Genomic DNA, 26,216 nt, shown 5'->3' with positions numbered 1-26,216 from the left:
TGTCGAGCCAGCAAACACACGAGCGCGCGAGAAAATGAGATGGTTCGATGTAACTTATTGAATTCGCCGTGACCGTGTTCACGTGATATGACGTGATACCTGAAGTAATGGTCAAAGTATACAAGGGCAGCAAGGGCAGCTGTTAAACGATCGTGAAATGCAGAGGGACTGTTGGATAACACGGCAGTACGAGTACGTTTAAGTCATTTAAGACTTTTGAATTTCAATCCATCCCTGACGTTCCTAAAGACCTTCTCAACTGTTGCTTATGTAGATTATGTTGGTGGAGAAATTACGCTTTCTATTATCCAGGTTCAGGTTTGAAACGTCGATTTTGCACTCTGACAATGTCGTATTCTTTCTCCAAACATACCAATATTTTTAATAGTTATTACCAGATGAGATACTTCGAAGGTAGCCTCGTCAAAGCGTCATATACTTGTCCGCAGGTGCTGAAACATTACAAAGAAATCGACCTATGAAGTTTTTGTTCTTGTCTGCTTAAGTAATAACAGATGTGCAATTAGGTTTTGCAGTTTTTGACAAAATAGAGTGCGCGCGCAAACGCTCTAAAGTTGCGCGCGCATTCTCAACAAGAACACCATTGAATTGTTACGTCAGTTGCGAATGGAAGAAAACTTTCCGCTTAGTACCAAACTAGAGCGTACAAGGTTTGCGATCTGTTAAAAACTATGTGGAATCAGCAGGTAATATACATGATGACGAGGAAATAACTATTGGCACTTTGCAAAGACAATGTCGTCAACTGGAAAAGCAAGTGGATAAGTGCTTCAATGACTTGGACAATGTTGAAGAAATGTTCGAGCAAGCAAAAGTGGATATAAAGAGGTTCCAGTAAAAAGCCGAAGTGCAAAAGGAAATTTTGAGGAAAGATGCAGAAATACAAATGAAACTTTTCTCAGCTGTTAGAGAGATGAACGAAAAGGTAAAAAGAATGAAAGTACAAGATATGACACTGCATGCGCACGAAGAAAAAATGCCTGACGTGGCACAAAACGCTTTAAGATATACCACAACTTATCGAGTGTGCCGCTATATCAAGATTGGTTACGTTGCGCCTTGGTGTTTGACAGTGTAGCAGCGTATGTGCTGTTCAAAGTTACAAAACCATTCTTCTTCTGAATCGCAGAATACATGATGACAAACCGACAGGATGAGAAAGACTGTGAAACGCTAACACTTAATAAAAAAATTGCAGTAATAGCAACATTTACTTCCGTAAAATATTAAACAGGTTAAAGCAAGTTGTATTTGACATGTTCAAGCGAGTTGTTAGTAAAATTATGCACAGATAAATTTCTTTTTTATTTTATTTTCTGTACTGAATAAGGCTCTTTTTTTGTTTGTATTAAAATAAGAAAAGTTATTCCGCTCTCGGTCCGGCAAAGTTGATACTCCAGTCTCTAGGTTAACCTTACTTCAAGCTTTAAAGTTTTTTTAGCTTCCTTTGTTACTAAAATCAAATGTGTAAACGTCCAGAAGTGGTCCGGTACAGCTTTACTACGAAATCAATAAATAGCCTCATTCCATTCCGCCTTAAACTCTCTCTTTTCTTGTTTTACAAGAACCCTATAGTTCTGACTCTTCTTCAACAGATCTTTTCCTGTTCTTCTTACATAGTTTGTTATATTATTCTATGTATTCCCAAATACAAAAACAGTTCAAAAAGAGAGGTTAACGTTACAGTTTTCCTTTTCTTGAAATAGGAAGAAGGAAACAAGAGTTAATAAATTACGAAGAGTCGTGACACTGGTAAAAAAGAACAAACCTAGAATTGTATAGAGGCCCATCTCGAGCCCAAACAATTTGTAATAAAATAAACACTTCCACGAAAGTTGCCGAAAAAATATTAAAGCGTTATCAGACATCCAGTGCAACCTCATAGAGGCGTCTCTAGAAAACATTTGAATTTAGCAAAATGACTAGCATTAAAAGCGTCCTGTCTCTTTGTTAGTTTTCCACCATCAGACGTCCCAATGTTCAACTGTTCGTCATGTTCCTTATTACTTGTGATTTTTTGAGGAAACCTCTTCACTGAAGGGCAACATGTGGTATCTAAAAACTCAACAAAGGCATACAGCTTTTCAAGTCCATCCTGTGTTATGTACCAAGAACAACTTAGGTTTAGAGATGACAGCGTCCTGTACTGTCCTTGTGAGAAACTGGCAGCCATCTCAAGAAGAATTTCATCATTCAACGCTTTTCCGCCTCCAATCGAGCTCAATCCTAAATACTCCAAGTCTGGGATCTTTGCCACCCGGGGCAGGGCTGACTTAAGACCGACTGGAGTGATTAGCGGACACCATCCCAACTCCAGATGTGCCAGGAAAGAACTGTCCCACCTTATGCTTTGAAGAGTTGCGTCTTCTATACTGATACCGTCTAGTATTAGGGTCTTCAGATGAGTACAAGACTCCAGTAATTCACGGACAGTACTGCCCGTAAGCATAGAACATTTGCGCACACTCAGTACTTCTAACTTGCTACAGCGCGCGAACAGAGCCAAAGTGCTGTCTTTGAGTAATCGACAGTGGCTGAGATCCAGCATGCGCAAACTTTTCATGCTTTTAATAGTCGTTTCCAAACTTCCGTCCTTAAGCAGTGTATAAAGAAAAGCGTCACAGAGTCCAAGTTGTTTAACGTTGCTGACACTTGAGGCAATAGCTCGATAGACGCGGGGATTTCCCTGTGAAAATCTAACGTCCAGATATTCCAGTTTCCCTGGGAATTGCGCACTGACTTCTACGTTATCCAGCTGTGGGTCTCTGTTTTTATCAGCCGTGAAAGTTACACTTTCCAGTTTCAAAATATGCAGTTCTTTGCAAGAAGAAGCAAGGGTGTGAAGAGTTCTCTCCGACACGGTAAACCCGCTCAACTCTAGATATTGTATTTTGTTAGACAGTCGTTTTAAAATGAGCAGTTCCAATTTTAAAGCATCGGTCATACGAGAGGAAAAGCGCTTCAGGTCAATTCTTTTCCACAGGAATCGATCAAATGATAATCTGTACCACCATCTACAGACTCGGGAAACACGGAGCAAATCCTCAAGGGAAAGGAAACTAAAAATCTTTAAAAGTATCTCCTCTTTTAAGCTCAACACTGGTGACAAAGCGTTTGTTGTAAAACCAATTCCATCAGTGTACTGCCCAGCAGAGATCGTTTTATCTTGTTGTGAGTGTTCCCTTATGCTCATCACATTCAGCGCTGCGGTAACAAGTCTTGCAAACATTTTCGCCATTTTGAGTGCTCTGTGACCAGTTTGATTTTCATGAAAAATTATCTGGCTGTGCTTTTATACACTGCTAAATACTACCAACACTTGTAAGTATCAGTATGTTATTTATGACAGCTTGTTACTTATTTCCTGTTATTTAATTTCACAAGGGATACGTGACTGTTTCTTTTTGAGTGTTTGACTATTTCTTCTTCTTGCGCATAAGGTGTACGAATTAAAATCAACGTGAAAGCTTCAGTATGAAAAACTGACTTCAGTATTCAAACAATTAATGATTTCAAGCAAACATTAATGGTCTGGAAGACATTCTCTGAGCACGATCCGAAAATCACGTAAAAATACGAATAATAGTTTAGTAAATATGTAAGACCAGGGCAAGGGAATTAAACTCTTTTTTACCTCTTCGGACGTGCAGAGATTTTTTCTTTTCATTTTTTTATTTATTAAAATACGGTGATCTCAAAGAAAGATTTGGAAAACTCATAGAGTAACTAAAGGAATAAACAAGGTTATATCACGAAAAGAACATAACACCCAGCGAACGACGGACGGAAAAGATTAATACGGGAGTTGCATTATTTTCAGGTCCGTGAGGTCGAACGTGCAAATTAATGCGTATCTCCCAGAAGAGAAAATAAGCCGGAAATAAGCACTTGTTTTTATACCTCTTGGCTTGAAAGGCTCCTGTAACATCTTATAAAACCAGCTTAGTCGTTCGGTAAGTCCAGGTTTTTCCATAATACTTGCATCTATGATCATTTAGAAAATGAGTAAAATTGGTGAGCGAATAAACAAGAAAAAACATGTGCAACGCAATATGATAACATGTCCATGTCGATTTATGGCCGGGGGTTTTAGGGGGGTTAGGTTGGGAAAAAAAAAAAAAAAAAAAAAAAAAAAAAAAAAAGGGCCAAAAGAGGGAAAAAAAAAAAAAAAAACCCTTCTATTCAAAAAAAACCCCCCCTTTTTTTTTTTTCTAAAAAAAAAAAAACCCAATAAAAAAAAAAACAATTTAATCCTTTAATAAAGGGGCCAAGCCCCCTGTGAACCTGAAGATAATCACGCAATAAAAACGTGTTTAGAAGCCACATGCATGGGGAAATTCCTTTTAATGGAAATTTTAAGCCAGATGGGTATCCGTAATCTTGGTTTACTCAGACCTACGTTCACTTTGATACGGCCATGAAGCTGTTCTGAAAAAAGAGAGATTGTTTTACGTTTGAGAACAGTTTTCAGTGAAGTTTGTGTAAAACGCCAAATGTCAGAACCTGTAATTTTAAGTGTGATAAGTCTTAAATTAAGGTTTCGTGTTTTTGTACAGATTATTTTTATTTATTTTTCTCCACTGGCCAAACCCATGACTCATTACACGCACTGTATTAGGTCTCCCCCCCCGGCCTTTTTTTTGGGGGGGGGAAAGAGGAAAAGGAGGGGGGGGGGGGGAGATTTTTTTTTTTTTTTTCTTCCCCCCCCCCCTTTTTTCTCCTCCCCCCACGAAAGAGACCCTGCGGAGGAGAGAGGTATACATATATTCATCAAAAAGTAATGGAAAAGTTAACTGCTGACTGCACTTTTATAGTTTTACCCTTCCATCGATTTGAATCGATTCGTTTGTACTTGTATCAAACAAGTAACTAGAAGGAATAATCCATTACCTTTTTAAAAGGTAATGTGCAAGAATGTCTATTTTGTTGCATGAACGGGTGAGCGTCCTAAGTGATCTTAGACAGTTTTAAAATATAACTTAAGCCTCAAAAATGTCTCGACTTTTCACTTTTGAAAACGACATTGGTTATGCAGTGGAGCACGCATGTACATGTCAATTCAAACTGCACTATGATGAACACGTTCAAGCCAAAAAATGTCAGACTCAGGTGTAATCTCATACTGTTGACCTTAACGTTCTCGCCTAAATATATGTTTAGTTCTTATAATAAAAGTGTGTTGGAAATATTGACCCCATTATAGTCAGTCCAGTCGTGAAAATGCGACCCCATCCAGCGGCACATCCCCATTAGCCCATTTATAGGGAGTGCCCTCCCCGGGCTTGTTTTCTTGATAGTCTATTACAATTTTTGTTTTGAGTTTATTTTGGGAATTGAAACGTAAATTGCAAGCTCAGCAATAATGGCTGCGGTCACATCTGGAATGCTAACTATAGTTAAGATGGCGTTAACTATAGTTAGCTATTTCGGTAATGTGACCGCTTCTCTTTTCACCCTAGCTATAGTTAGAAAATTTACGCCTCGCTGATCCAAAACAATACACACTAACTAAGATATGAAATGAATATATGGAATTCATATATTTGTACTGCGGATATACATTTTAAGCAAATGAAAGATCATCGCAGTAATGTACTCAACTTAAGGACGGTGCCTCCTATTGTTGCTGCGCACTCGAACACACTGGACGCTCGCTCTTTTGATTAATTTGCTCGCTCAAAATGACGATTTCAACTACGCGATCAAGCGTGCGACTTAAAATCAAGAAAGATTTCGGCTGCGACGAAATCCAGTTTATGGACATATTCGTAGCCAGGTACAGCAGAAATGCAACATTTTAGTTACCATTGACCTCTAAAAGTGACTCACATTAACAGTTAAAAACAAATCGCTAGGCGCTCAAACGTAACTCGCAAACTGCTCACTACATAGGTCTACATACGGCGTGCGCGCGCGAGATGCAAATATTTTACTCGCAAGGGAGGGGAAAGGAAAAATGCAACAGACCTCAATAACGATTCGATAGAGCTTGAAAAGAGCTCGTATAAATTTTAAAAACGCGTGGTGACCCCTTCTTTTTATTTCATATAATGAAAGTAGAAAACATAAGCACACGTTTAATTTGTGATAAAGTGAAAAAAAAAAAAAAAAATTAGGCCGCTTTTCTGGCCGTGCAAGTGAGAGCTGTTAGAGTCAAAAATTGCTCAAACGCAATTTTTTGTTAATAAAATAGTGGATTACGCAGTTTCAAAGACATTATTTGTTAGTTATTTTAAAGATTGTTATATTTAATGTTGATTTTGTTCCGTGGAAAACCAATTTTAAATGGAATTTGCAAGAAAATTATATTCCAGTTTTCAAACCTAATTATCTCGAAAATTTGCGTGGCTACCCCCAATTTTCTTTTTGGATTTTAATAGCCCTTGGTAACATCTACATTTCTTGCATAGTCTTCGGCCAGGCAAAATTACTTCGTTATTAGTAGGCACCGTCCTAAGCAGTTGAGAAAAGCAAGCCTGAAAAAAGTTAGGTATGACGTCACGTAACTTGAGACTAACTACAGTTAAACTTTAGTTACGTCGTAGATGTGACCGCAGCCAATGTGTCAAGGCACGGGATACACGTCATCGCGCCAGGGGAATTACCTGCGCAGTCAGGTTTCATACAGTCCAAAAGCTCGTCGGACGACGCTAAACGGTGAAATACAACGGGATGGCCTTAGTCTACTAGTACTCTTTATTTTGGCGTGAAATGGACTTCTATTTCATTTCATTCATGAACTGGTTTGGGTTTATTTTATTGAACATTCGGAACAAAATAAATATTTGCGTGCCTAAGCAGGCATTTATCCAGGCATGTGGTTTAAAGCAAAACATGTCACGGTGAAGGAAATTCATGTCACGCGCACTCCGTGACTCACGCAATCACGACTTGTGTGTTTCTCAAGTGACTGCTTCTCTAAAAAAAATTTTACTGTGCGGCGCCGTGCCTAGCCTGCGTCGCAGACGTAACCTAACCCCGGTCAGTCGGCGGCGCAGGCTACGCCTTGCCTTTCTAGCCAAAGAACTGAAAGAGGTGGTCAAACATTAACCGCACGGTTATAAAATGCTTACAGTTTCTTGTTTACTCGTGCGTGACGCAAATGAACAGCTGATTTGCACGTATGGCTCAAAAGCTCTACTTGTATCTTCTATTGTTCAGCACTACAACTACAGTTGTATTTGTTGTTTGACTGTACCAATGTTGTAGTCTTTGCAACTTCGAGGGAGATAGGATTGTCAAATGGGTGCAGCTTAGCCACGTAGAAAGGGAGGGTTAGAGAGGCAGAAAAGAGAGGGAAAGAGGAGGAGGGGAAGGGGCGTTTTTCCTTGCTTCCCAACCTGTCCCCTTTTTACGCCTGCCATACAGGCTAGTACCAGCTTAGCCATCCCATGTTCTCGTTTTAAATGTTCTTGGCCAAGACACTAATTTCAAACGTATCACTCAATGCACCTGTATCACTAGTCAGTGAGTCAGCCTTAGCATAAAACTGGGGGAAAGGCCTTAGATTTGGTTTGATAGGTGTTTACTAGGATAATAATTCCTATAGGAAAAGATTCATGCTAGCCAACGGCTTTCGTTATTCTCGACGCCCGTCCGCTAATAATAAGTTTACATTGCAAGAAGAAAACAGATTCTATGCATACATGCAGTATCGTTTAAAAACGCGTGAAGGAAGAGTACACTTATTCGTCAAAAATAAATGGAAGGGAAATTGAAAACAACAAGTTGTGCAATATGAACCAGTAAGCAGCCCAAGATCATAAGACGGTGGATACATAAAACCTCCCATTTATTTATCAAATCTTTTATAAATACAAATCTTATTTAATTTTTTTCTTGAACTTGGTATACAGACCGGTGGGCCATCTTGAGGAATAAGGTTTCCAAATCTTGCTTGTTGTGGCCTGCAAGAGAGAAAGGCTGACAAAGGAGAGCAGTCAGGAACAGCAACATCAGCAAACAGCAACACCAGCGCCAGCACCCCACGGCACCTCATCTCTTCACACAACTGCACTTGCGAGGTGGTTAAATAACACTACAGTACAATACTTACGGCTGCTGTTATTAGCAATTCACTTGCTGAAGTTGATGCAAGTTCTCTGACAGTTTTTATAGTATTTACAGATGAGTTAATCAGACAACCTAAATATAATATCTTTTCACTTGCCCATACCAGCAATGCACCTGGTAGCAAATATGAAGTGGGCCTAAACAAAGACAAAGCCTACTGCATATTCGCTCAACTGAAACTAAATTAATATTTCTCTAACTAATCGATGACTTGTCGGGTGGAACAGGACAGGACGGGATGGGACAGGTCAGCTTGCTGAGAGGACTGCCTGAGACAGCTTGCAGTCAATCTTGATTCCATCTGCAGTGAGGACGACGCCTAGATCTTGCAGGAACTTGAGACACTGCTCATCTTCAGTGAAACCTAACTCGGATTCAACGAAGGAGACAGCTAATGAGGGGCGGTACCTACAGCACACAGCACAGCAGGATGAGAAGGAACACAGGGGCAGGACAGAGAGAAGAGGAAAGAAAGTGAAATAACAAGTTAGTACATCTTTATAACAAACTTACTACATGTAAATCTTACCCAATGTGTTAACACACTTTTTGCCACTTCAAATTGCATGGCTTTGCATTGACATTGAAACCTGGCTACCAAACAAGCAATCTCATCTGAAAAAAAGGAATTTTTCATGCATTGCCATTGTAATTTTGTGCAAAAACATTGCAACTTTCTTCAGTTTTCAATGACTTCAGGGCATTAATGTTCGAGATATTAAAAGTTGATGATCAAAAAAAATCCAACAAAAAAACAAGGGAGTCTGTTAAAAGCAACCTGGTTCCTAGGTTTAGAAACTGTATGTATGGTCAAACCCACCCAGCCTCTAATATGTGACAAACAATCACAAATGAGGAGTATTGTCAAAGGGCTACAACTTACATCCCCCCGTAACAAATAAAACAAACAAAAAAAAACAGCAATACAATTCATGACACGACTATCATTTGAGTATGGAGTGATGAAAATTTGTGACCGTTTAGCCTATACAATCTCTCACTTTTTGGCAACTACAGTAAAGGCCTTAAGGTTAAACCTTGTCAAGTTGGAATACTCCATAATCTAATGATTATTGTAATACAATACAAAAATATGAAGCACAGACAATTACTCCTAGTACAGAGCAGTTTTCCTATGACCTGTTAAAAAGAGTACCCGGTAATTACTTTTCCTTCAAAATGCATTCTGTTGACAAGGTAATGCATCAAAAAGTAATTAAGATTTTTTTTCTTTCATAAGAATAAACAAATTGGCATTCTTATGATAAGATAAGTCAAAAGAAAACTGCTCTAGTACATCTGGGACATAACTTTGACGAACGGCTCATTTCTACTCATACATTGTATTAATTACATTCCCAAAACCACCATTTGAAAAACAACACTGTGCTTAACTACTGGTGTAACTTTGCGCTTCTAAACCTTTTCAACAATGTATGAAACAAATGAACAGATCGCCAACGCCCCAGTAAAAAGAGAAAAACAACCCACGATTTAACCATGGTCTTCAGTGCTTGGACTCTCTCACGCTGTACAAAGAGATCTAAAAGATAGCCTGACATGTTGGGTGCATTCAAGTAGAGTTGAAAAAAAGTGTGATAATTAGACAGAGCCCAAGCTGAGCGTATTAATAATGCATGTCTTATTGCCGGGTCCTCCTTCTCTTCTTTGGTTAAATGTGCCAAGGCAGTGGTCAGTTCTGTTCTACAGTCAAGGAATTAAAAGGTTCTAAAATAATGTTTATAAAAATCTACATTGTCATTTTTCAACTGTCTGGAATGTTCAAAACTTCATTTTTCACATTAAAAAAGTGAGTTACTACATGTAACAAATATTTGGGTTCTTCTTAAACTTTTTTCTTCGGCTTAAAGTGCCTATGAAAGGCTTTTCAAAATAAAGAAGAATGGCGTTTTCCTTTTTGCAATATCTTTTTTTACGTTTTAGAGATATTTACATTTTTATATTATGCAAACAAGGAAAGTCATTAATTGTTCCACAAAAAGATAAAGCACTGAATCAAGAATATCTCTTCAAATATTTGAGCTGTGTTCTTCAAACTTGGCACGATTAATGTATACCACAAAAGACAAAATGACACCTGTCGTACCAATGCCATGGCAACAGTTTTGCTGCTAATACCTATTATAATTAATACTGACATCCCCAGTTTTTGCTTAATCAAAGATGATCCACTCCCAACAAGTTAATGAAGAGCCAACCCCACCCGGCAAAAACCCAAAAACACCGAACATGTAAACACCTTAGGGTAATAGGGCATTATGTGTGTTCCAAGCTGGACCCTCTGTCCCACTCTAAAGGGTTGCAAATTGAGATATTTGGTTTATGACAGAAAGGGCCTGGAACCAAGAGTGTTGCCATGGTTACATCATAGTATGAGCCATCTTGCACCTTTAAGGAAGGTCACTACTGATACTAAGTTTCAGAAATATCACCTTTATATTTTCAGAGATATCTTTGATTTTGTGATCTATCTTTTAGTGGAACAATTTATGATGTCATCACTTTCCTCATTTGCATAACACAAAAATGTGAATATCTCCGAAACGAAAGAAGATCTTTCAAATCGGTAAATTTATGCCATTCTTCTTTATTTGTAAAAGTCTTTCAAATAAGCACTAATTAATTTTTACTCCGTAGGCACTTTAATAACTTCTGCATACTGATAGTCTGTATAAAGTCATGATTAAATAGTACCTATTATAGGAATTACCTTGTTTAGTGCCCCGGGAACCCACGCGGGAACATCGGACAGTCACGGGGGCAGTTCGGGTCCCACTGCGCTCACGGTTCGTGCAGATGCTCCGGTCACATCTAGGGGGGCCAGGAACTCATGACGCTCCACTATCGGCGCGGAACACACGGCATCGCAAAAGTTGAACACGCGGTCCAAATAGGTATGTCAAATGTACATAGTGATTTCTTTCCTACAACAAATACACAGTCCAGTCAAATTCAAACTGATTGTATTTCCAAGATAAAACTGCAGCATATTGAATTCAAGGATACCCATGGTGTTTTTGGTAAGTATGTAGTAGAGCAATCTATATGCAGTGAACTCTACAACGCTTCCCGGCAAATTCTCAGCATACAGGGCTTTCAGCTGTGTCTGACATTGGTTGAACTCTTCACGGTCTCCCTGCAGAGTAGAACACAATGATGCAGTTAGGACCTAAATCATATTTGCCCAACTATCCTAACTTAATATCAGGATTTTATTAAGCCTGAGAAGGAAGTAAGAGACATCTGCGTAGTTGCTAGGTTTCAATGCACGTATAGAGCATAGCCTTTCCAGTGCAAAATTTTTATATCAGAGCTTCAAAAAAACTTCAATTCTAGCTTTCCCTTTTGACAAGCAGCTCTCATCTTTTGCTTGCTCTGCAAAGTTGCATGCCTATCTTATTTTCCTTTTTAATGATTGGTTGTAAGACAACTTCCTTTCTCGACTCTTACCTTCTCTAAGGCTATCCTAGCATGGATTTCGTAGACTTGAACTGTAAATGAATCCCTGATCCCTTGCACCTAAAGAAGAATGTTTAAAAAATTAGATGTACAGTACCGCTCAGAAATAAGCGTCCATCGTATACGCACCTTATACGCACATACGCACATACGCAGACGCGCGTATGCAATGAAGCGTAAGCACATACGCAGTTCTTTGTTATTCATTGCTCTTGGTTCTTATTGTGTTGTAATGTTGGAGAAAACAAATAAAGTTTCTTTGCGAGAAAATTATAAAACAGCGTTGGTCGATCGAATGATAAAATCTTTATTACTTACCGAAAGTTCCAAGTTCATAATGGTATAAAACAGAGCGTTTCCAAAACATTCACGGAAATATCTCGCTGACATCGAAAGCAGAATTCGCTGCAGATGTAAAATAACTGTTGCATATTTTCGACTCTTTGACCACATCAGGTTAAAGACGAGGAAGTTTCTTTAGGTTGTTCTTTTTAACTTTAAGAAGAAACCGAGTTGGAGTTAGCTCGGTCCCGCCGAATCAGGACAAAATAACCTGCGTCAGGCAATCTTCGGACAAAATGAAGCACGTGTGTAATGTCAAGCGTACGAATTGTTTGTGTTATGACTTAAGACGCAAATATTAAACCTCAAAGTTCAATCTGTCATTTAGTTTTCTTTAGAAAAACGCAGTTAAATGTGTATGAAAGAATCTAAATCGGATACTTGCGTGCAGCGTTGTGTTACATTTATTTACGATGGAGTTTATTCGAAAGGTTTCAAATTACTTTTGACATATGCAAATTTTGACAACTTTTGAACTCTTTTAGCTGGGCCGCGTTAAAAAAGCAAAATTTGTTTAAGGTCATTGCCCTGAAATAGAACTGAAAAATTTTTAAACCAAACTTGGCCTACTGGTTTATTACATTAAGGGAACTTAAATTTTGAAATAAAAAAGGGGGGTCACCAGATTCGTTTAGGAGCAGGAAGACCTTGTATATTCCATATAATTCCTTTAAAATTCCTCTGCAAATACTAGCAAAGTACACGTTTTTAACGATAATTTATTTTTCAAACACATGAATTGATCTGTTTTCATTTTACAGAAAGATTTTGATCGCTACACCTAAAATATGAGAAAAAATTGATAGGTCACCAGGCTCGTTTAGGAGAAAGTGACAATTAACTTCTCTCGCGGACTAAGCTGCATAGAAAAAAGCCGCCATTTTGTTGATGTGTGCGCGCGCGCGCGCCTAATTACGCGTAAAATTCTGCGCAGTAAGGATGCGCAATGCAATACAGGGCAATGACCTTAACTCCTCTAAAGCTGTAATAACAATTGATGCCGTTATCTGTGTTAGTAATAAAGACAAGTTTCATTCAAGAAGAATTTAGGTTCTGGGAATTTTATGCTAAATTCACAAAAAAATAAAACAAGTTCATTTCAAGCTAGACGCGATGACGCGTCACAAGTCTGCCTTTCAATTTAATATTCACGGAAGGCTTTACGGCTCCGATGTTTTTCATGTGGAATGTTTCGTTTGCCGACTTGATCTTTTTTTTTAACATTTCTTACAACATAAACTTTTGGTCTCTTCACAAGGGTCACACGCGCCGGCGAGACTGTTTATGAATTAATTGCCTATTGAAGCGACACGGCTTAGAAACGAAAAAAAAATATCTCTGGTTCTATTTTGCGTAAATGGGCGATTCAAACTGGAAAAGTGATTCCAATGAGTAGAAACTAAGTTCTATTAGAGTTTATATGATGCGCCGTCAACATTTAACATAAAGGTAAGGCCGGTAAGTCAAGTAACGAAAAAGTTATTTCTCCGTTTCTATTTTGCATAAATCGGCGATCTCTAAAAGAAGAAATAGCAAGCCATCAAAGAACAATAAACTATGGAAAAAGAAAAAACAATAAGCTTGCTCATACATACTGATGAGCATACGCGTATACAGAGTATACGCACATACGCATATACGCATACGCGCGTATGTGCAAAAGCATACGCGTTTTTCGCGTATGTTTTGGGACGCTTATTTGCGAGCGGTACTGTAGATCTACATGCACAGGTGTGCATTTAAACTATCCCTGTACGAATTTCACTTTTACCGACAAGGTTTATAATCTTTAAAAACTTCAAAGTTTTTTTTTTTACGAAAAAAAGTATAAGCTCTAAAAATTCTTTTTGACCCGTTTTTTCTCTTTTTTTTTCAAAAGATCCACTTATGTGAATAAAAGTACTCTCAAAATTTATTACCGTAAGATCTTGTCGAACAGACTTTAGCTGCTCACAAACATAGACGTAGTCTTGCTTCTCCTTCCAACGGTTCTTAATGTTTTCCATAGACTTGAGTAATACTTCTACAGGACGAACAGTGGAGGGGTCTGGTGCCTGAAGAGAAAATAGCCATAAGATAGTCTGACTTCCAACAGTACTTGCAAATGGTAGTTCTCAATTATTAATTTACAACTCAGTCAAAAACAAACAACTTGGGCTACTTGAGAAGGTTGAAAACCAATTGATAAGTCTAGAAGAACTTACTGAAGTAAGTCTGAGATAAGGCTTTTCGAGGTCTTCACAGGTTCCAACCACATGGTATTTTCTCCAGTCCAGTTCTTCCCCATCTTCAAATGACTACAATAAAAGATCACAAATTCAGGAGTTATTATCAATGAAAAGTTTTTACAAAATCATGTCCTTGGAATTCTGACCTTTAAAGTAAATGTTGCTTATAACTAACATTTACAGGATGACACAAAACAAAATTTAAGGTTACAGGCATAAACAGCAAACTTTTAAAGTAGCAATTCTTACCAAAGAATGAATTGTGTTCAGAATACTGTTTGCTGTTGACCGTTGTGGCATTAAGGATGACTTAAATCTCTCTGCACGTTTCTGGATCTTTTCTTGGGCCTCTGGATCAACATTCACATTATATGCTATTTGTGACCTACAACAAACCAAATATAAATTTAAACAGATGTTATGGGCAGGTAATACTGCAGTGACACTGCAAAACCAAGATTAATACTGTGATACCAGCAACGACATTGTGGTTGACTGACAGTATTGTTGAAAGTCAAAACAACAACAACAACAAACAAATAGCAGCTTTTGTCTCTTTTTAAATCAAAATACCACCAAGAGGCTTTTCACTAACACAATATGGTTTACACGTACCTTAACAACACAAGATGTACAAATGTATAATGGTAATAGGACTGAGTGGAGTCCGTCTGTTCATCGGGTTCTCGGCGCCGGGCGGGTCCGTTTTCGGGGCGGTCCAGTCAATACTATGAATAAGGTTATGGTAAACTCCTTTAAAAAATTGAAAAAAAAGATCGAAATGCAAAAGCGCGCCAAAATGACGCGTACTGTACAACACAGGTGCGCGCACTGTCCTTACACTGTCCATTACAAGCACGCGTACACTGTCCTATTGTGCTCAATCGGGCTGCTGATAACATACGTTCGAGAATTTTGTTATAGTTTTGATTAACATTATAATACTGTAACAAGGATGTACTCAACTACTAACAGATATCAATGTTATAACAAAATCTAAATGCATTTGTAGAACCCTCAAAAAAGCCACAGAGAGTAGATGTATTTCAATATTATTGTTTTAGATCTCTGTCATGTATGTATTTACTGCACAAATTTCAAATTCCTCACCCTTTAGCATTCTTTTTCCCCTTTGGTCCTTTTCCTCCTTTGCCCTTTGGTTTTGGAGTTTTCTTTCCAAGTCTCTTATGATCAAATGCCTTTGTCCTTGTCTTGTTCTCAGGACTGACACTCCTGCTCTTGCTTCTACTCCGACTGCGGCTTCTGGAACGAGACTGACTCCTGCTTCTTTCTTTTCTCCTTCGTGTTACTGGTGGAGATCTTCTCCTTGAAGGGTGCCATCTGGGGAGCTTTTTATCCTCCTGGGGTGACCTCTTAAAGCTATTTATTAGTTTGAAAGAAAACATTGATATATAACGATAATGGCAACCAAAGAAAATCAATATTTCCCAGTTTTGAACTACATGTAGAAGGGAATTAGAAGCTGGAGAACCACAACATAAACATCAGTTTACTGTACATTAAAAATGAATGTCTAACCTTGGCAAGGGTTCTTTATCCCAGTCAACTACCCAAGCAGTGCCGTCTTTGAAAGAAGAAGTCAGCATGTTCTTCAGGAACTGCTCTGTCTGATCTTTATCAGTCTCTGTCTCACACTTTTCAAATGCTCTCTGGACATACTCCCTACATGAAGACAACACAAAGATGAAAAAAGAGATAAATGACTACCTGCATAACATCTTTCTACTATAACCATAGTTTTTTAGTGAAACATGTCAATATCAGGGTGTAACCATCAATTTCTCAAAAAATTATTATGCACAAAAGAGATCAGTTGTATACTCTTAAAATGTTTCCCTTGTAAACTACATAACTTGCAAAGGTGAAACAGAAAAGGTCTAATCAAGAGGCTGTGGGGAAATGGTTTTATACTTCCATAGCCTAAGTTTATAGCCTAAACATCTTACATACATGTTTCTGGACAGGGATGGTTTGAAGGTTTTCTTCATCTTAACTAGTATACTGTATACTTTCACAAAAAGCAGCGACCAAAAGACACTTTACATGTACAGCCTATACACTGTACATGTATAATTATAAAGAAATGACAGTTTTAATCACCTTTAAACATGACAATTTGCACAATATCTGAACTTCAATCTCAAACAAGCTCTTGCCTTAAATAGTGTCAGGATTTGTGGGGATTTGTGGACCTACAGTACATGCACCTAGATGTAACCAATAAAGCTCAAGTCACAAGAAAATGTACCTTAAACTGGGTGGCCACTCCTGTGCTGAGAGAGAGGTATCTTCACTGAGAAAAAAAAACAACAACTGGGTCAACAACCAATAATTTTATTAGAATGGAGAACACAGATGTCCAAATTTTTATTGTGAAAGTTTACAAACACGACTAAGCTAACCTAGTATCGTTTTCAGGTGGAGTTTTTTCTCTTTTCTCTTTCCTTGAGGGGTGCTGTTGCTGTTGTTGTTGTTGCTGCTGCCTCCAGTTAGGACTGCTTGGTTTAGATGGTTCCACTCGGGGTGAAGGGCTATAACGTTCATCTTGGGAAGGACCACTCTCTCCCTCAAATGATGGTCTGAACTTTTTTGCATTTGGCGAAGGAAAATGATTATTATTCACATTTCCACCTGCAGGTACATGTACAGATAAAATCATTAATGGCATTTTTCGTCTACTTTTTGCTGAATCACAGGAAACCAAGGGAGAACAAACCGCAGTCAAATGTAAACAAGTTTACTCCAGTTCAAAATGCATTTTTTGATTTGCCTATCTCTGAGCGGTACTCCTGGATAGGAAGGGGCACTGTGAGTGTTTGGTGTCGTGTCCAACAAAATGAACCCTTTTCATTGCCCGAACTCAGACAACCAAACAATATACAAATCTGACTCAACCAGTTAATGCAATGCAATATTAACTAGCCTTGGTTCCACTTCTGCTGATTAGATTGTCTCCAAAACTGCTTGCTTTTGTTGTCGTTGTTTTCACCATTCTGTTTTACAGCATCAGCATAGGAACTGCGCTGTTGACGTGGCACAAAAACTGGGGCACGTGATGGCATCTCAGACCCAGGTCTGTTTTCTTGTTCTCTGTAGTTTTCCTCCTAGATGTCAATTTAATTTTGATTATTTTTTTTTATAAGAAACTTTTTGCATACAGCATGTTGTTAAAGTGGGAACTCTTTTCAAGGATGCTGCAAAGAGGCTTCAACTAAAGTCATGAAGCTCTCTCCCATTTATGGCAAAGGAATTCAAAGCTGTGATCTTTGAATATTGCAGGGTGCCCAAAGGCTCTCATGTAAGAAATCTTGGGCCCCAGGTCTTTAAAGCTTTCATGGTAGCAAAGTTATACAAGTCGCCCAAAGACAAAATAAAGTTGCCTGTGGCCCCTGGGCACTACCAGAGGACAGCTCTGGAATAACACCTTGACTTTCTGCAAAGTTCTGTTATTCACTGAAAATGACACAACAATAAGACTTATGCCATGAGAAAGTTGATATCCTGGACATCCAGCAGTCAAACATCTTCCTATTGGCAAACTTTAATGTCATAACATCCATGGCATCTTGAAAGTCTAGAAGATAATTTTCATTGCATCTTACCTTTTCATTTTGGCGGGAAAATGAGGGACGTTGCTGATTTCTGGTTTGCCAGGGCTGCCTTGACTGATATGTATTTGGTTTTGGGTAATTATCACTAAAAGTGTTATTTTCACTAGTTTGTTCAGTTGTGGTTGTATTACTGCTCTCAGTGGAGTTAAATGTGCTGGCTGTTGATGGAGGCACTGATGGTGGTGATGGTTGGTAAGGCTACACAGGAAAAAAATTGACAAACTCCATTGTAAAAATTTGTGTATTATTCGTGTATTGATCTGAGTAGCAGGGGCAATTAGACCCTGAATAAAAAGGTCAAAACTATTTGGGGTAATCAGAACATCCCGATTGTATTAAATCTTCTTTATTGTTTCAAGGAATTAGCAAAGCATTACAGATTATCACTGCCAATACTCTTCTTTTACATCTAATGACTAGGAGTATCATCACTCCTCCTGGATGGTTAAATTAGCTGGTTCATCATACTATTAGTCCCAAACATTTAGTCATGATTCCCTAGCAATTTAATGACCCAACCCATGCCATTTGCACACCTAAGAGGATAGAAGCGTAGTGAGAGTTAAGTCTCTCTCTGCAGGGTTCAAAATAAAATTTCGTTATAAGCCTGAATTTGTCGGCTTTTTTTGTCAAAGCTCATTTTTTCCCAGCTGTTAGAGAGCTATGCATTTTCAAGGGACACAATCCATCTGCATACATGACGTACCCAGATGCATCCTGGGGCGATTTCAAACACAGTCGGACACTTACAAGTTTTCCGAAGTGATAGAATGTTTTACGGCAAAGCAAAAGAATGGAGTGGAGCAATGTGACTTCTTTTCTTATTTTGAATGTTTGAGAAGCAAATAAGATCTTCAATATAATTTTTTGGAGGGACACAATACCTGAGAAGGTGGGGCGGCCCGTTATTAATCTTAACACAGAAATGAAGTCGCCACGTTGGCGACTAAAAACCAGAAGTTTTCGTCAACAAAGATGAAATTTTGGTCGCATTAGCGACCGGTGAGTCGCACTTTCTAGCCCTGTAGCTGCTTTATTTTCTGATATGAAATGTTTACTTCAACATTACCCCAACTTTGATTTCAGTTGGCCGATCAAGGCTCCCTTTTTCCTCGGTGAAAAGCAGCCGGCAAGTGTCGTCAAACTGCCGGCTACCGCCGACAGCCGGCTGCTATTTTGAACCCTGCTCTGGGCTTTTAAAGGCTAAGGTAAAATATTTTAACCTCCAAGAGTTCAAGTCCAAGGGGTTTCTCTGAAAGTAATTACTTTGACTAATATGTTTTCCAGCTGAACATTTCATCAAGAGGAAAAGGCCCAAAGCACTCAACACTGCAACCTCCTTAGTTACACATGTAATAAAACAATCATTTTACAATTTGTCAGGGCACTCAAAACACTTACTGGAGGGGGAGGTACATTTGTTGTTGGAGGAGGCATTGTATAAGCTGGCACATAACCAGGATACTGGTATGGATACTGTGCAAAACCATTCCATTGTTGGTAGTATTGATAATACTGTTGATAAGCCAGAGTTTGCTGTTGAATAGTGGATGCAGCACTGCCACTGTTGGTGTTGTTAGCCTTGGTTGATGATTTTACTGGTGAATTAGTTATTTGTGAGTTCACTTTGGCCAGAGCTTGCCTTGCTCTTTCCCATTCAGGGGTCTCAGATTGTTTAGACCCTTCAGTTGACTCTGAGTTCTCATTATTTTCATTATTGCTGCCAAGATCTGCTGGCTGATATTGTCGAGACCTGCAATTTAATATCCCTCATCAGCATAATCAACTTTTTGCAGCTTTCTTGGGACTGTTCTGTTGGACATTTTAGAAGCGTTGGTTTAACACAAGTGTTATTGAAAGAAAATGTAAAGGAATTTTACCAGGACCCAGTAAACAGTATGTAACAGCAAGTTGTCTGTATTTTAGATGTGTCACATAATAATATGGAAAGGTTTCAATGTACTTCAGAAATCAAACTTTACATGAAACTATTTGACATCAAATTCCCATACAAACATTGCAGTTTATGCCACGTTTTTGAAACTTTAATAAAACGAAGGATGTGAAAGAAAGTTATCTTGCAAAGGAAGGAGTTTCCTTCTTCTCATTTTGAAGGAAGGAAATCCCTTTAATTTCACGTGATCGCTGACTCTCGGGCAAAATCTTCCATCTGTACAACACATCAAGGTTAAAATTGAATAAGGGAAAGTTTACTCATTGCAACTACCGAGTCAAAAAAGCCAAACATAGCTTGTAAAGCAGTGAAAAGCACTAATCGTGGAACTAACGTACTACCAGACAACTAATGGTTTAGGAATGAAAACAAAGGGCGAACTTTGGTGACAAATATTTCACTGAAATATTCAGTCCTGTACTAACCAATTGGCAGCAGCAGCTATATCCTTCGCGTTCCAACTTGTTATCATCTCTTTAAACGTTGTTTTAAGCTTTTTAACGGAGAGAAAACCGTATTTTTTCGCTACCTTTTTCGCAACACTGACTCCCTCATCACGTCACAAACGAAAACTGAAGTTGAACGCGCGAACAATGATGCACTATGGGTAAAATTACCTCAGAGGGTGTATCAATTATAAAACAATGTTTGGAGACCATTCGGTGACGCATGCGTGTATGTATCCACCGGTCTCCGCCATCTTGAGAGTGCATATTGTACGCTGTGTTTCGCACGTATTTTGTACTTGTTTTGTGGCATTTAGGCAAGGTGAGTAGCATTTACTGTATTTAAAAAATATAGAAGTATTTCACAAGGAGGCTGGTCATCCGATTCAGCTTTCTTGGGGTTTTATTTGGCTAAGTTTTGGATCAAGTGTTTATGAGACACACTCCTAAGTCTGTGCGCTGGGTATTAGTAAGCTTACTGTACTCAAAAAAATACAGGTACGTCTAAAACCCCACTGGAATCCAAAAGCACACGATTAAACAAATACTCGCAGAAACCTTCTCCCATGTAATAATCAGTAAAGTCAATGTCAGTAGATATGTTTTTAAAAAGTTATACATGAAGAAGGAAGTTGATGGCGAAAGAGTTTGATTTTTATTGATTTTACTGGTTAAATTGACAATATTGATTTATTGTTTTAAATGAAGGGTGTTATTCACAAAAGTGTATTGCTACAAATGAATTTTGCCAGATAAATTCCAAACAATAGTTTTGTTTTACAGGGAATTTGGTTTGATAGATCAAAGGGTATCAGCAAGTAAAATAAACAATGGATCACATAGCTATAGACTTATACTCAAACCTTCCACAAGTAGACTCTGTTCAAGATAGGGATATAGCTAGGAGCCGGCTACTGGCTCATTTTACCAGCTGAAGGAAAACCCATCACCGTGGGTAACTTTGAAGGTACACAGGCCAGATTTTTCTTAGCTACTTCCCTACCCTTTGGGATCAAAAGGAATGTCCACTATGAAGAGGTGTCTGCTTAAGTGGGACTGTGACCCAGCCACTACTAACAGGAGGTGTATGTGGAAGGTGTTTCTAGCAGAGGCTCAACTGTACTACAGTTCTTGTAATTAGTGACCTTCAGATCGGAGTACAAGGTTGAGTACGAGTATGACTTTTGAATTTCTATTGAGTTATGTTTCCAGAGCCCTCACTCCTCCCTGTCACTCACCAGTTGAAAAGGAGACTTTCGGTACAAGATTGGTATGAAACGTGATAATCAAAAGAACAAGAACTAGGTTTGAAAAGTTGTACTTACCACCGTTTGCAATGATATGTGATTTTTCAAATCAAATCGCCTGCGGAAACGTTTCCAAAATTTCCATCAATCAAAGTTTAAAATGACGTTTTGCACGAGTGATCTGGAAGTTTAACCGACGATCAGTAATTTTTAATGCCGACAGAAGACTACAGAAACTTGGTCAAATTCAAGTTTTTTACACAGCAAAGACATTTTTTCGAGACTTGACCTTCAATTTCAAGGGTTTTGCGTTTGGGAACCGAAATAAAGTAAACGATTCACAGTTCTTTATGAAAAATTAAATTTATACAAAGCCGACTGTTGAGACAGTGGCAGACGGAATGTCGCGATACGTTCACGGCTCGCTGAACATGAAAGTTCTGTACCTTTTATTTTTATGGTGTTTATTCCGATGGTTAAGCGAGAAAAGGCCCTTTTTGACAACTTAGCAACAAAATGGTTTAATCTGCACCTGTTAAAAACAGTTTCAAGAGGTTTTCACCACGTAAAAAATTATTTATCGCCAGTTCACTTTCGTGATCGCTCGCAAGAAATGTTGTCGGAAACCCTTTCAAACTTTGATTGACGGAAATTTTGGAAACGTTTCCACGGGCGATTCAATTTGAAAAATCGTGAATCAATGTAAATGGTGGTAATCAGTGTTCTCCCTAGTTTTCAGCACAGCAGGTAAGAAAACTTTTAAACCGGTAAAGAATCCGGTAAATCCCAGCCGTTTTCTAGTTTACCTAAATGGAACAGAATGTTGTCCAAATGCTGGTCAAATTTTATTTCATGACAACTTTATTATGGCCTTGCAGACCTCTTTCGCCTGCTATACAGCCTTAGAAAAATTATAAAATCTTCTGTTGTTGTAAGGAGATACATTTACTGTTGCTTACATGACGTACTACTTGAAAAATCGGCGGTCCTGTTTCCTCTTTACTACGAATTGCTGCAGTTCTTTTTGTCTTTGCTTTGATATCAGCTTCACACGGCGTTGTTACAAAGTTGATTCTGAGTGCTTCTTTTAACCTGTCGTCTGGGTTTTGTTTCAAATACTTACGAACTTATGAGAGAATTTGAATCAAAAGCTGCCTTTGCCTTCACCGCACGTCAGCTACGGTCAACTAACAATCAACTCGCATTTTGCATTTTTTGAAAACTGAACTATTATATGTAAGTAATATTTCTCACTTCTGAAATAATTTTTACCTCTTTGCCTTTGTGATTGTTTTTATTTTCAATGGACAAAGTGAAAGGACAGCAAGGATTGCTGCCGCTTCAATGTGGATTGATTGAGGAAACTGTGCATCAACAGTGTGCACTGCCGCCAAGTGAGAAAGACAGCAAAACTTCTCTTTCTTCGATACCAGCCCTCAGAGATTCGAAAACAAAGGGAAAAAAAATTAAACTGGCACAAATGTAAATAATATTACATTTGTCGCTGTTTATTTTCAATCTGTTATTTTATATTTTCGATCATACTACGAAAGTGAAACAAGTGGTGTTACTTTGTTATTACCTGTCCAATTTACAAGATATCTTAGCGATTCTAGGCGGTAGAGTCGTGTTACAAGCGGTAAATTTTACCGGTTACCGCCTGATAAGGAGAACACTGGGTAATCTCATACATATACTCATACTCCAATCTGAAGGTCCCTACAACAACAACAATTAAATGACTAGATCTCTAACCTTGTCCATCACAGGATACTATTTCGTTGTGACTCTTCATTGTGACACAGTCCCTTTAGTTTAGTAAATGATTAGCAAATGATTAGATTAGTAAAGTTACTAGTCTAGTGGTTACTGATTTATTAACTGTGCGAAGCCGGTTCATAATCTGGCCGGCGTTTTTTCGTTTGTCGTTTGTCGGTCAATAGTTCCAGACCCACGCAGCCCAACCGGCTCCGTGGTCACAGTCACGCAAGATTTGATGTTTTACTAGCTCTAGCTTTACTATTACTCGTTTAACATGAACACTCTGCTCTCTGTTTAGAGTGAAATGTATATTTTTGTGTCATTCGAGTGTTTTACCAGAAGAGAGGACTGAATAATCACATAACGAAACCAAAGACTGCTTGGACATGTCCAAGCTATGTAAACTACCACTACGTCAGACCCATGCCTTGCGATCGCTCGCCTGTAGCTATAAATAATCATTCACCTATTTTAAAAATATTTACGAATACTCTGCACTCTGTTTGTGTGAAATATTTATTTGTGTTATTCAGGCGTTTGGCTCGAAGCGAGTACAAGACGTACAATTTAGCAGGAACGTGTTGATTGTTGCAAAACAACGACTTGTTTTCTGGATATTCCAATTTTTGTTTTGAGTTTATTTTGGGAATCGAAAAGAAAATTGCAAGCTCATCAAGAATGTGTCAAGGCACGGAACATGTCATCAGGCCAGGGGAATTACCTGCTTGATTACCTTTATTTATAAACGAAGAAATACAACGGGATGGCCTTAGTCTACTCTTTATTTTGGCGTGAAATGGACTTCTTTTTAATGCCATTCTTGAACTGGTTTGGGTTTATTTTATTGAACATTCAGAACAAAATAAATATTTGCATGGGTAAGCAGGAATTTATCCGGCATGGGGTGAAGGAAATTCATGTCTCGCACACTCCGTGACTCACGCAAACACGATTTTGTGTGTTTCTCAAGTGACTGCTTTTCTAAATATTTTTTACTGTGCGGTGCTGTGCCTTTCTTGCCAAAGAACTGAAAGGAGTGGTCAAGCATTCACCGCACGGTTTTAAACTGCTTGAAGTTTCTTGTTTCTACTAAGCGTTGCCTGTCTTAAGTGGAAAAAGGTTTCCAGTTTAATTCTGACATGAATCTTTTACTGATATTTGTCTGAAGGGTAAACATGGCAGAAGATGATAAAAAATTTGAATTGAAGACTGCTCCATTTGATGCAAGGTTCCCATACACCAACCAGACAAAGAACTGTTGGCAGAACTTTGTGGACTTCCACCGCTGTACAAAGAAGTTTGGAGAGGATGATGAGAAGTGTAATTTCTTCCGAAAGAACTATAAATCTCTTTGCCCTGATGCTTGGGTAAGTTAATAAGGTACATAGCCTGCAAACTCAGATGGATTTCCACCTGTTGTTTCAGGCTACTGAAATAAATTATGCTGCATGTGATAAAATCTGAAAAAGGATTTTTGTAATGTGAACCACTATGCTGGTTCTTTGCTTTTGTTTTTGCTTGATCATTTTCACCTTTACCACTCCAAGTAAGATGATCAAAAATGATCACTAATACTCACTTAGTGTAATCAGGCTTATTTTTTCATATAAAAGGTTGAAATCACACAATCACAAGAAGGAAACTTATATAGACAGGAACCTGCTTCAGGCAAACAAAATTTGTCCAAAGGGCAAGCTGGAATTGAAGTATTTTTCAAGCCCTGTTTTATCACTGCAATAGATTTAACCCTCACCAAATCATTAGAAGTTTTCTATTAATTTGTTCGGACCCCCCTCCCCCTCCCCCTTTATCTCAAACACTGCATGTGCGTTACTGCTTTAAATTAATGTTTCTCTTGTGACACAAATTAAAAATGTTTTGCTGAGTGATGTTTATTCTGCCTTTATCAGCATGATAATTGGTGTGGTAATGTAGGATAGTAAATGTAGGTTTAGCCTAGTGCCCATTCATTCAGGCTACTATATTAAATTTTTAAAGTTCTTTCCTTAATTGAAACTGACCTACATACAATTGTTTCTTGTAGGTTGAGAACTGGACTGAACAAGTTGAGAGTGGCACATTCGCTGGTCGCATTTGATGATATTTTGCTTGCTAGTGCAACTGGTTTCTTTCTTCTTTGATGTGACTGTTTGTAAATGGTGGTGCAAATTGATAAAGCTTTGACGGAACTTCTAATAGTGATGGTTTTGCACGACAAGAAGCTGATATGTTTAAGTGCAAGAGCCCAGTGAAATACTGTACCATTTTAATATTAATAACGTGTTTAAAATAAAAGCGATTCATCACAAGAAGAAAGGTGTATGGTTTTGTTTTATGTTTACCTAATAAACCATTCATTCTCATTTTTCAGCAGTTATCACATAGTGCTAATTGTCTGTGTGAGAATATCCTTGAGAAAGATCAACGGGGCTGCAAATAACAGTCTGACATCAGACACTGGCCAACCACAATTTGCCAATGTCTGATGAAATTCCAACTGTGGTCAGACAGAATGTCTGGGCAACTTCTTTTTTTGACTTTTCAGTACAAACACCAGTGTTCTGGGTTGACAACGCATTAGATTAGCAGGTTCACATATCGAGCAGTACTTTAACCCTTTCAGTGCTAAATTTATCAAAAAACGGTTTTTTTTACCGTTAAACTGAATTTTTGGTGCTACGATCCTGAATTTACCTTAACTTTGCTTAAAAAGCACTTTTCCACAATGCAGCAAGATTTTGATCAAGATTCCATGGAAAAATCGTTTCCATTTTTTTTTTCTTGCTCCTTTTCTTTGCGTTTTTCTCGGCTTTGTTATTTCCACTCCTTTCTACTGTATCCGTCCTTCTTTTAGAACAAAAAAGTTTTGATTAAAACATTGGTAAACCCTGAAAAGAGGACCTCGATCTGTTACAGGTGTTTTGGGCTGTTTAAGCACCGATTTTGCACCAAAAAGTTGTTGGCTTTCTCTCGAATTAGCTCAGTCAGGATGCGACTGATACGCGAAATGAATAGTTCTGTGAAAAGGTCAA

General features: G+C 38.3%; 3 protein-coding genes and 1 long non-coding RNA gene across 4 annotated transcripts; 1 reads left to right on the top strand and 3 right to left on the bottom strand.

Moving 5' to 3' along the window:
- Nucleotides 1-1,302: 1,302 nt before the first annotated feature.
- Nucleotides 1,303-1,882, bottom strand: LOC144632107 (uncharacterized). Its single transcript, XR_013566855.1, has 2 exons — nucleotides 1,772-1,882; nucleotides 1,303-1,556 (listed from the first exon to the last, which is right to left on the bottom strand). It is a non-coding gene; the product is annotated as an uncharacterized LOC144632107 (long non-coding RNA).
- An 18-nt stretch (nucleotides 1,883-1,900) lies between these two features.
- Nucleotides 1,901-3,259, bottom strand: LOC144633434 (S-phase kinase-associated protein 2-like). Its single transcript, XM_078492310.1, has one exon. The coding sequence runs from the start codon at nucleotides 3,257-3,259 to the stop codon at nucleotides 1,901-1,903; it is 1,359 nt and encodes a 452-aa protein (XP_078348436.1).
- Nucleotides 3,260-7,796: 4,537 nt separating this feature from the next.
- LOC144633072 (leukocyte receptor cluster member 8-like) lies at nucleotides 7,797-20,313 on the bottom strand. Its single transcript, XM_078491844.1, has 15 exons — nucleotides 20,156-20,313; nucleotides 19,178-19,529; nucleotides 17,768-17,974; nucleotides 17,089-17,269; nucleotides 16,568-16,796; nucleotides 16,414-16,458; nucleotides 15,684-15,827; nucleotides 15,255-15,524; nucleotides 14,394-14,529; nucleotides 14,121-14,213; nucleotides 13,836-13,970; nucleotides 11,566-11,634; nucleotides 11,122-11,251; nucleotides 9,586-9,793; nucleotides 7,797-8,502 (listed from the first exon to the last, which is right to left on the bottom strand). Exons 1-15 carry the CDS (start codon nucleotides 20,200-20,202, stop codon nucleotides 8,343-8,345), a joined length of 2,406 nt encoding a protein of 801 aa, XP_078347970.1. The 5' UTR covers nucleotides 20,203-20,313; the 3' UTR covers nucleotides 7,797-8,342.
- A 74-nt stretch (nucleotides 20,314-20,387) lies between these two features.
- On the top strand, nucleotides 20,388-25,500 carry LOC144631931 (cytochrome c oxidase subunit 6B1-like). The gene is made up of 3 exons (XM_078490505.1): nucleotides 20,388-20,498; nucleotides 24,353-24,551; nucleotides 25,229-25,500. Exons 2-3 carry the CDS (start codon nucleotides 24,360-24,362, stop codon nucleotides 25,280-25,282), a joined length of 246 nt encoding a protein of 81 aa, XP_078346631.1. The 5' UTR covers nucleotides 20,388-20,498; nucleotides 24,353-24,359; the 3' UTR covers nucleotides 25,283-25,500.
- Nucleotides 25,501-26,216: the final 716 nt, after the last annotated feature.

This window comes from Oculina patagonica, chromosome 12 (genome assembly GCF_052425735.1).
Source record: "Oculina patagonica isolate OP01 chromosome 12, crgOcupat, whole genome shotgun sequence".
Lineage (NCBI taxonomy): Eukaryota > Metazoa > Cnidaria > Anthozoa > Scleractinia > Oculinidae > Oculina > Oculina patagonica.
This window is presented reverse-complemented; position numbering and strand designations above follow the sequence as displayed.

Coding starts and splice junctions, on each gene's coding strand:
- LOC144633434 (XM_078492310.1), bottom strand. CDS start 3,259: ATGGCGAAAATGTTTGCAAGACTTGTTACCGCAGCGCTGAATGTGATG.
- LOC144633072 (XM_078491844.1), bottom strand. CDS start 20,202: ATGATAACAAGTTGGAACGCGAAGGATATAGCTGCTGCTGCCAATTG. Junction 14,214..14,393: donor TGAACACAATTCATTCTTTG/GTAAGAATTGCT, acceptor CTTTTATTGTAG/TCATTTGAAGATGGGGAAGA. Junction 8,503..9,585: donor CTGAAGACCATGGTTAAATC/GTGGGTTGTTTT, acceptor TGTGTGCTGTAG/GTACCGCCCCTCATTAGCTG.
- LOC144631931 (XM_078490505.1), top strand. CDS start 24,360: ATGGCAGAAGATGATAAAAAATTTGAATTGAAGACTGCTCCATTTGAT. Junction 24,552..25,228: donor CTCTTTGCCCTGATGCTTGG/GTAAGTTAATAA, acceptor TGTTTCTTGTAG/GTTGAGAACTGGACTGAACA.